The 9,496-nt window shown below is 59.5% G+C and overlaps 3 protein-coding genes and 1 long non-coding RNA gene across 17 annotated transcripts in view; 2 read left to right on the forward strand and 2 right to left on the reverse strand.

Annotated features, from left to right (window-relative positions):
* Positions 1-414, reverse strand: part of SETDB1 (SET domain bifurcated histone lysine methyltransferase 1) — a 13,038-nt gene extending 12,624 nt beyond the window's left edge. For 2 of the 4 annotated variants that reach the window (XM_042837563.1, XM_042837566.1), the window contains exon 1: positions 331-405. The gene's annotated coding sequence lies outside the window, so the exon portion shown is untranslated. Of the gene's footprint in view, positions 1-330 lie in introns of all 4 variants that reach the window. The other 2 variants (XM_042837565.1, XM_042837567.1) reach the window with 2 other exon arrangements.
* LOC122170583 overlaps positions 1-1,041 on the forward strand; it is a 2,999-nt gene extending 1,958 nt beyond the window's left edge. The window contains exon 2 of the long non-coding RNA XR_006171799.1: positions 466-1,041. This is a non-coding gene — a long non-coding RNA (uncharacterized LOC122170583). The remainder of the gene's footprint in view (positions 1-465) is intronic.
* Positions 430-2,021, reverse strand: LOC122170582 (cortexin domain-containing 1-like). Its single transcript, XM_042837568.1, has 3 exons — positions 1,171-2,021; positions 874-961; positions 430-629 (listed from the first exon to the last, which is right to left on the reverse strand). Exon 3 carries the CDS (start codon positions 591-593, stop codon positions 441-443), a length of 153 nt encoding a protein of 50 aa, XP_042693502.1. The 5' UTR covers positions 594-629; positions 874-961; positions 1,171-2,021; the 3' UTR covers positions 430-440.
* A 317-nt stretch (positions 2,022-2,338) lies between these two features.
* ARNT (aryl hydrocarbon receptor nuclear translocator) overlaps positions 2,339-9,496 on the forward strand; it is a 19,419-nt gene continuing 12,261 nt past the window's right edge. For all 11 annotated transcript variants that reach the window (XM_042837550.1, XM_042837551.1, XM_042837555.1 and 8 more), the window contains exons 1-4: positions 2,339-2,420; positions 6,297-6,408; positions 7,305-7,349; positions 8,317-8,361. In XM_042837550.1, coding sequence (XP_042693484.1) covers positions 2,396-2,420; positions 6,297-6,408; positions 7,305-7,349; positions 8,317-8,361 — 227 coding nt within the window. In that variant the 5' untranslated portion in view covers positions 2,339-2,395. The remainder of the gene's footprint in view (positions 2,421-6,296; positions 6,409-7,304; positions 7,350-8,316; positions 8,362-9,496) is intronic.

The following is a 9,496-nucleotide window of genomic DNA, read 5'->3' on the forward strand; positions in this document are numbered from 1 at the left end:
ATGCCGTCACTTCCGGTACTTAGAGGAAGTCCCGTTCCTCCCAGTTGAGGCCGGCGTTGCTCTACGCATGCGTGAGAGGCGGGCCGCAGCCGTGAGCGGCGGAAATGAGCCAAGGCGCATGTGCGAGAAGAGCGGCTGGGGGGAGCCTTAAAGGGGCCGCGTCCCTGCAAAGGCTCAGCACTGCCACCCAGGGGACAGAAGGGGTCCGGGCCGGGGGGGTTCTGAGGGGTTTGAGGAAAGGAAGAGAAAAACGGCTGGGGCTCTCAAGGAGATGGAGGACCCTGGGGTGCCAGAGATAATGGAGACTTGATCTTTAAGGTCTTTTCCAACCTGAGCAACTCTACGTTTCCATGAGCGCCTTGGGGGGCCGGGATGAAGCTCTGGGCGCACCCAGTGGGGAGGGAGAACCGCGAGTCACCGTGCTGAGGGTCCGGGGGGTCTCAGTTAATCTGCTCCTCCTCCCAGGTGGAGGTGGGGATGGCGCTGTAGGGGTCGATGATGAGCTTGGCGCAGCGAACCATCACGGCCAGCAGGAAGAGGCACGTGAGCACCACGAAGGCGATGGCGAAGCCCTGATCCACGTCGATGGCCATGCGGGCGGCACTCAGGCGTGCAGCCCCAGCTGCATCCTGCAGGGCAGAGGAGGGTGGAAGAACAGGAGCAGCAATCACAGGACAAAGCACCCCACTGTTCCCAGTGGCATCCCTTCCAGCTTCCCTTCCCTGCACAGCCTGCCCGCTTTCCAGGAAAACCCGGGTTAAAATATGCCATTAATGTTGGGTACAGCCACACTGGTGGTTGTTAGGCACAGCAGGGCTTGGCTGAGCCCCCACAGAATCGGGGAAATCGTGGAATCACGGAATCACAGAATACCTTGAGATGGAAGGGACCAGTAAGGATCTTCGAGTCCAGCAGACGTGGCTCGGGTTAGGAGGGGACAGGAGCATGTGGGAAAGCCGTGCTAAGCAAACAGAGGTGTGCAAACAAGAGCAGAAGAGAAGGTTTGTTCAGGCTGGTGCCAGAAAAGCCACCAAACTTACAGATTTGTTTGTGTTTATAATACACCAAGGGTGAGCAAGCACAGCCTCCATGAATGCCATCACCCTACTGAGGTGGGACCCCAACCCCCCAGTTCTGAACCCTGTCCTGTGTGTGCTGAGCGCCCCTTACCTCTCTCCAGATGGACAGACAGACGGACTGCCTGGCCCTGTGTCCTGCTGTCTGTGGCTCTCCCCAGTCAATTGGCCTCATGAATAATGCAGGGCTACGGTGACATTGTGGCCTCATTGGGCTTTATGAATACTGCAGGGACACAGAGGCACTGGGGCTGGACTTCACCTCTCTGGGCCTCATCAATACTGCAGGGCCGTGGTGACATCGGGGCCATCAAAGACACCGCAGACACACAGCAGCATCACCTTTCAGCTGCTCCCTGCAATGGGGAGAAGCGATCCTGTGGATTAAAGGGGTCACGAAGCGCTCAGCACCTCCCGCCAGGCTTTGTGTGTGGCTCTGGTTGAGCAAACTGGGACCCCCCTGAGCAGACAGCGCTTGGGTCCCTCGCCTCCCCCGGCCCATGGGGTGACCTGCAGTGGGGCAGGGGCTGCCGTGGGCTCTGAGCAGTGCAAAGCTTTGGGAACCGCGGCACTGAGTCTGAGCTGCTCTGCAGTTTGGAGCTGCCAAAGAGCGGTGCAGGAAGGAGCAGCACCTCCAGCAGCACCGCCTCTCAGTTTCGTTGTATTTGTTATATTATCAACCCAAATCCCACTGCTGATCCCCATCCCCAGATCAATCCAAATCCCACTCTCAATCCCAACCCCTCTCTTAGTCTCAGTCCCAGTCCCAATGTCAATCCCAATCCCAATCCCAATCTCAACCTGAATACCAGTCCAAATCCCAGCCTCAATCCCACTCTTGATCCCAATCCCTATCTCAATCCCAACCCCACTTCAAATCCCAATCTCAACCCAAATCCCAATCCCAACTCTTCAGTCTGAATCCCCCACAAATTCCCAACACAAATTCCAGTCCCAGTCCCAATCCCAATCCCAATCCCAATTCCCATCACATTCTTTTGCTCGGGACAAAACAAATAAACAACGTGACGTCATCACTCCCGCCCCTTGACCACGCCCCCAGTGACCACGCTCCCCTCCTTGACCACGCCCCTCGCGATGTGGGCGGGGCACTCTCTCTTAAAGCCACACCGCCCCTTTCGCCCCGCCCCCTCCACGACGGACCAATAGCAGCGCCTCATTCCCCCTTCGCCCCGCCCCTCGAGGCGGGCGGGTCGCGCTGCGCGGCGGCGCGGAGGGTTTTCCTGCGCCGCCATCTTGGCCGCGGCGGCGGTGCTGAGGGGAAGGGGGGGGGCGGCGGCAGCGGGACGGGCCGCGTTATGGCCGCCACCGCCGCCAACCCGGGTGAGCAGCGCGGGGCGGTTCGGGCTGAGGGGGGCGTGCGGCCGTGGGGAGGGCCGGGAGCGGGAGAGGCGTTCCCTGGGGGGCGGTGGGTGGGAGGTCGAAGTGGGGCTGAGGGGAGGTTGGCAGCTCCTGTAGGGGGGGGTGAGGGGACGGGGCGGGGCCTGGGGGTCTGTGTGGGGGGCTGCGGGGGTCTGCTTGAAGGAGGGGGGTGAGGGCGGCATGGGGGGCTGTGCGGAGGGGGGAGGGAGCGGTGCTGCCCCAATGGGGCCCTGGGGGTGTGAGTGTGAGGAAGGGGGCCCGTGTGGGGGTGGGAGCAGCGAGGTGGGTTTGGCTGAGCAGAGCGTCGCTCTGGGGAGGAACGAGGGGGGTTGGGATCGCGGAGGGGTGCGGGGTTTGTACCCCTATGGGGTGCTGCCCTGCCCCGCGGTGCCGGAGCTGCGCCGCTCCCTGCTGCCCTTCATGGCCGCTGTTGCTTTTCCCCCCTTTTTCTTGGGGAGGTTTTTCCTTCATGAGCGCCGATCGCAGCCCGCCCAGCTGCTGGCATGGAGGAGCCCTTCCAGATCCCCTCGGTGTCTGTTTGAAGCTGTGTGTGAGCCGCGCTGCGATGCCTGCAGGAGGCACAGGGCTCAGCCCGTTCTGCCCCGTGGTCGGTGGCCAAATGGGAGCCCTTGGCTGGGCAGCTGGCTGTCACTGGCAGCGTGCTGAGCAGGGAAGATGATGGGATCCTGAGGGCTCCATTGGATTTCTAGCAAAACCCGCAGTCAGTCCATCCGCCCCTGCAGTAACCTGGTGGCTGCAGGGCTGTGGGTGGCTGAGATCAGAACCTGAGCCTCTGTGTCTCTTTTTTTCTTGTTTTGCTGCGCTGCTTTGTGGTTGCTGACTGCTCTCGCTTGTGGCTTGAGGCTGACGGGGTGTGGGGCTGTGTGACTTGTCCAGCTTTATCAAGGATGATTCGATGTCACCTCTCGAAGATGACTTTTCTAAAGCATTCTAATGGGATAGGAAGCGTTTGTGGCTTCGGATGCTGAGAAAACACACTGGGGTGCTCATCTGTGGTGGTTGAGGTGCAGAGCTGGTGCTGTGTTTTCACACTGTGAGCTGAAATCCTGCAGCAATCCCATACTCAGACATTGCTTGGGAAAAAGAGACACAACAGAGCCACCAGAAAGGAGCGTTCCTGAGCCAGGTTAGCAGCAGGTGGATCTGAAAGGGAAACGGTCTGATCTGCGTTCTCCTCGCACAGCAAAAGGGGCTCCTGCTGTGCTGCAGCATCCCAGGGAGGCAGGGCTGTGGTTCAGCCCATCAGCTGCCCTCGTAGCAGGGAGGGCTCTGCTGGGAGCTGCTCAGAGCAGCTGGGCAGATGCAGGATGTGCAGATCAGGAGGGAAGGAGAGCTGTGCTGCGCAGAGTGGGGCTGGAAGAGACGGCGAGAGCGAGATGCGGCGAGTGGGGAAAGGGAAACGGTTGTGAGAGCAGCGCTCTGCTTGTAGCCCTCAGAGTGCTGGGCTGCGTGCAATAGGAAAGGCTCGACCCCAAAAAGTTCTCTGGGAAAAGAAACATCTGTGTTCAATAGCTGACAAAGGGCTCCGACAGCAGAGGGAGGCGCTGGCTCTGGGTCAGCTGCTATCTGTAGAGGCTCCCGGCCCATTAATTGCTTAATGGGTTTCGTGGTTGGGGGTTGTCAGGACGCTCCTGACGCCGTGTGGTGAGCAGGGGGTGCAAAGGGGGTTTGTTTGGAGCCGGCTTCTGTACGGGCAGGGCTGTGCTGAGCTCTGCGGGAGCTGAACCATGGGTGGTTTAAATCTTGGTAAGCAAAAAATGTGCTGAGCTGCACCCGGCCCTGGAAAGCAACCTTGTGCTGCTGGGGTTGGAAACAGCCTTCAGGCTGCTGCTGCTGCCCGTCTCCTCAATCACAGCTTGGAACGGTCGGCTCTTTTTGTTTGGGACCATTTCTGAACTCGTGGAGATGCCAGTGGTTGCGACAGCGCCCTTCCCGTGGGGCTGAGCTGCACGGCCCCCTTGGTGCCCTTCCCTGCGCTGTCCTGCAGCCTCTTCCATCCTGCTCCAGCTGTTGATGCGCTGCACTCTGCTGGCACGTCCCATTCAGGTGCACGCAGGGATCCTTAATTTCTGTGCTGCCTTTTGCAGAAGAGCCGTGCAGCACCGCTTCCTTCCCCTCCTGAGCCGGAAATTCCTCACTCCTTAATGAACACAGAGCAGCACTCCAGGAACTTTCTTTCTTTCTGCTCAGTTTGCGGCCTTTCTGGAGAGCCAAGGACTCCCGGAAGAGAGGAAGGAACGTTTTACCCCGGTTTGCCTGCACCCAAAGCAGCCCTTCTGGCTGCCAGCTGTCTGCGTGGTGGGAGGAAGGCTGCGTAGAGAGAGTCCTCCATCAGCAGCAGTGCCTGAGCAGCTCCAGCTGAGTTTGGGAGCTGAGGCTGATGGAGGTGGGCACGGCGACCGTCCGGCTTGGGGACGGATGGAACAGGCAGCCCCACAGCCCTCATTGCCTCCTGCTGCTGCTCAGGTTCTGCTGCTGCAGGGAGGCTTGCAGTCGGCTCTGTGGGCTCCGGAGCTGCTGGTAGGGAGGAAAGCTCAGCAGCAGCACTGGGTGGAGAGCAAAGCAAGCAGCAGTGCAGGCTGGCAGCGTCGCTGTGGGGAGAAGATGCGCTGTGGAGGAAGCAGCACAAGTTGTGGGGGCGTTTGCTGGCCCAGCAGAGGCGGTTGGTGGTCGCACAGCCCTGCTGCAAGCTGCCAGCACAGCCTGTCTGCCCACAGAAGTGCTGCTGCTGGGTTAAAATCTGAAGGAAAAGGGGGAAAAAGGTGAAAAGCAGGTGATGCAAACAGCTCTGAGGGTTCTTCCTCTCCTGGAAGGGCGGGATGTGAAGCGCTGTGCTTTGCTCGGGGTGAGGAGTTGCGTTGGCGTTGCTGCACAGATTTCTCGTGGTGCTGCTGCCCTTTGCTTCTCGCCTGGCAGGGCCTGCTGCCATTGGCTCAGCTGGGATTTCAGTACTGAGAGTTCAAGGGGCTTTGGGCCCCCTTTGCTTTCATTTTTGGTGTGTTATGAGGCCGGACTTGGGTTCGTCTCAGCAGCTTTGGTGGCTCTGAGTCCCCTCTGCCCAGCACAGCGGCGCTGCTGTGCTGCTTTGGGCCGTTTGAAGCCTTCGGGGCTCTGCGCCGCCCAGCTGCTGAGGGCTGTGCTGGGAGCTGTGTGGCCGCGTTGCTTTGCAGCGAACCTCAAAGCACAGCTGCAAAGCAGGGATAGAGAGGGTTTATTTCAGAACAGCACAGGGGGGAAAGAAACAGAGCCTTTGAGACTGTGTTAACTCAGCGGCCCTTTGGTGCTGGGCTGCAGGCGCTCAGCACCGTTTTGGGGAAGAGCTGCTGTGGGTGTGCGGCCGGTTGGGGACTGGTAGCGGTGCCTCTGCTGTGCTGCAGAATGGGAGCTGCTGCTGTAAGGCCGTGGCTTCAAGGTGCCTTCATTAATTCTTTGTCTCCTGAGCCGGGGGAATCGAGAGGTGCTGCTGTCAGTGAGGCTGAGGTGAACCCGCAGCTCTTCTGCCCTTCTGCAGAGCTGGCAGTGGCTTCGGCCCCTTCCCATGCTCACATCGGGCTCCTCCTCTGGCTGCAAAGGAGGCTGCAGCTTTTAATTCGGCGCTCCAAGCTGATGAGAACAGCGTGTGCTCCGAGCTGGAGATGGGCCTCAGTGCAGAGCGTGGGGAGGCAGCGGACGGGAGGGCTGGGAACACATGGCGCAGAACCGCTGCTTCAGACGCTGCGGTGCCGCTGCTGAGCAGGAGGGCTGAGGATCCCCTCCCATCTGAGCCGCAGGAAGGTTTGGAGTCGCAGCGGTTTCTTTTTCTTCCCCCCCGTGCAGAAATGGCATCAGATGTCTCCTCGCTGGGCGCAGCCGTCGGCTCAGGGAACCCCGGGGCCGGAGCTCAGACCGGAGGAGCCATCGTGCAGAGGGCAGCCAAGAGGCGTCCTGGGTGAGTGGGGGCTGCGTGGGGGCAGCCAGCCTTCTGCCTGCTGGTGAGCCCCCGTGCCTGCATCGCTCCTACTTTCCGTGCTAGGCTTTATGCTGCTCTGTGCTGTGTGACACGCAACAAAAGGAGGTGGAAGAGTTGGGTCGGAAGGGGTTGTTCCCCCAGGGCTGCAGCAGTGGGGCAAGCAGGGCAGCGCTGCAGCAGGGAAGGGAGCAGGGAAGGCCTGTGCCCCGCTCAGCCCCTCCAGCTGTCTGTGGGGGAGGGTGCAGGGAAGCCTCTGTGCTGTGGGAGGCTTTGTGTTTGCTGCAGATGCCTCTGCAAATTGAAAGGAGATTGAGTGGCTTCTCTTAAATTCCTGGCACAAGAAATCTCCTCTTCGCTTCCAAGCTGGTGAAAACCTCTCCCTGCCCTCCTCGTTGCTCGCTTTCCTTCTCCATCTGCTGTCACTCCCACACGCTGCCTGCTGCTCCTTCCTCACACTTCATTTAGGAGCACGGTGCTGCCTCTGCCACTTTTCCATCCTGGGAGGAAGAGCAGCAAGAAGCCCCTTCTGTCCTCTGCCATACATTTGTTGCAGTCGTGTTTGCTCACAGCTCCAGGCTTTGGAGCCGCAGCGCTCTGGGGTGGCGCTCGGTCCCTTGGGCCGCGAGGAGCAGTTGTGGCACTGCTGCTCTGCCATCCGGAGCCTTTGGGGCCGGAATGCAGTGGTGCTCAGCCTCTCTGCTCTGTGCTGTGCACACAAGGGAATGTCTTCTCTACTCCCCTCAACTGTAAATTGTTTTATGTCAGTACTTGGGGTTACTGAAATCCTCCTTTCTAACGTTGCCTGAGGGACACGGGGAAAAGCAGCTTGTGAAAGGGAATCTTGGTTAATAATTCTCATCTTGCTTGTTTTTCAGGCTTGATTTTGATGATGATGGCGAAGGGAACAGTAAATTCCTCAGGTGAGGGAGAGCCTTACGCACAGACGTCCCTACTGCGTGGTCTGGGTGCCTCTGCAGCCCCCCGAGGAGGAGCTTCTGCTCCAGCAGCACGGGGGGAAGGAGGGGCTCTGAAGGAGGCAGTGCTTCGCTCCCTTGGGCTCTTTTCTCTCAGTAAGCAGTATTCCTCCAGCTGGGCTGTTGCCAGAGCTGCTGTGCACGTGGCTGTGGGCTGCAGGAGGCTCTGGCAGGAAGGGATCCTTCCACCCCTTCACGAGGTCTGCGCTGAGGGCGGGGAGCCGCGCTGCTCCCCTGGTGCTCAGAGCCCCTCAGCAGGGCCGAACCCCTCTTGGTTGCACAGAAGAACCTTCTGCCCGCGCCCTGTGGCGCCGCAGTGAGGTGCTGAGCTCTCGCTGGTGCCTCAGATGCGTTCCTGCACTGACATCTGCTGTGAAGATGCTGCGGTTCCAGAGGCCTCCTCGTTCCTGTGGAGCTGGCAGGACTGCAGGCATCTCCTCACGATCCATATGGAGTGCAGAAGATTTGGAAGCTCTTCTGTCATTTTCTTGCAGTCTCGCTACATGGCTTAGGGTTGGACAGTTAATTAGAGATGGCTGCAAACGACCTTGGGGTTATAATGGCCCCTGTGGGCACGGGCTGCCCTGAGATCCCCTGCATGCAGCTGCTGGTTTGTGTCTCCAGCGCTCAGTTGAAGCCCTTGCTCTGTGTGTTTGCTTGAATTACTGAGCGAGGTGAGCTTGATGGAAACGTGATGTGGAAAACAATCCTGGTGATAAGGATGTCCAGCCCAATGACCTGGGTGAGGTTAACGAAGAGCGTGGTTCTGGATGGCTGATGCACAGCAGAATGCAGCTGCCTGCTCCACACCAGGCGTTTTCTTCGTGATCTGATGAGATTTGTCCTCTCAGTGTCTTTGGAATAAGTGTGAGCATGCAATAATTATTCAATCCTCCTTCTCCCCTCCTGCCAGGTGTGATGATGACCCGATGCCAAACGACAAGGAGCGATTTGCCAGGTAAGGATGTGCTGTGATGCCCTGCGGTTGCCCTGCTCTCCACCAGTGAGCTTTCTCTTCCTCTGAAGGAAGGGGCATTTACACCAGAGGACCCAGATTTTTCCCTTGGTGCTTTTTCTGAACCAATTTATTCCAGCTATGAGGAACTGATCATCTTTCTCAATGCTTCAGCTGCTGCTTTGGGCTTTGTTCTTTTCTCTCTTGGTTAGTTCAGGTTTCACTTGGGGTTTCCTGGCCAATCCTGCGCTCAGCCGTGTGGTTTTGTGCTCTGAGGGCAGCTCAGCGAGGCTTCCTTTAAATGGAGTCCCGCTGTGGGCAACGATTTGCCTCCACCTGTTGGTGGTTTTGGTTGTTTTGGTTTGCTGAGCTGAGCTGAACAGAACAGAACCATTTCATGGCTTTCTTTTGTCCTGGCTGAGCTGAGCTGCTCCCGTGAGCATCCAGAGCTCTGGGAGTTGCAGGCTGTGCTGTGGGGGCCCAGCGTCGTCCCCCTCGCTGGGGGTGGCTGTGCTGTGGGGCAGAGCTGGGCGCACTGTGGGGCCTTTCCCTGGCTTCCCCCGAGGTCCTGCGTTGCAGTGAGGATGGAGGCGAAGGTTCCCGAACGCCTGCGCTGTGCTGCACCGTGCGCTGGGCTCCTGTCAGCAGCTCGCTGCATGGGGTGAAGACGGCAGAGCCGACGCTTGGGCTCGCTGTAACCAGTGGGGCTTTGAACTGAGCCCTGCAGCTTTTGTCAGAGGGTTGATTTGGTCTGAAATCCAAATCTGTGGTGCTTGCTGTGAGCCGGCCAGCAGCTCTGTCCCAGGTCGCGCTCCTCCTGCGTGCTGCGCCCAGGGCTCGCAGTGCCGGCCTCCCTGCCTCTCTGTGGCGCCTCCCTGAGAAGCTGCAGCTCAGGACGCAGCAGTCGGACGGCAGGTTTTTATCCAGGGCGGCCGGATCTCAGGGGGGAAAACCACAGCAGCCTTGGCAGAACAGGGTCTGCAGGTTCCTCCTGCAAGCTGGTGGCGCAGGCAGGCGGCCGCTGTGCTGCCTGCGATGGGACGCGACGTCCGCTGTGCCACCGGGCCGGCGGCTGTGCTGACTGCATGGATGTGTGGTGTTGGAGCTGTGCTGACTGCATGGACGTGTGGTGTTGGAG

Source organism: Centrocercus urophasianus, unplaced genomic scaffold (assembly GCF_019232065.1).
Source record: "Centrocercus urophasianus isolate 14NV4802_14NV808 unplaced genomic scaffold, USGS_Curo_1.0 seq_720, whole genome shotgun sequence".
NCBI classification, from domain to species: Eukaryota; Metazoa; Chordata; class Aves; order Galliformes; family Phasianidae; genus Centrocercus; species Centrocercus urophasianus.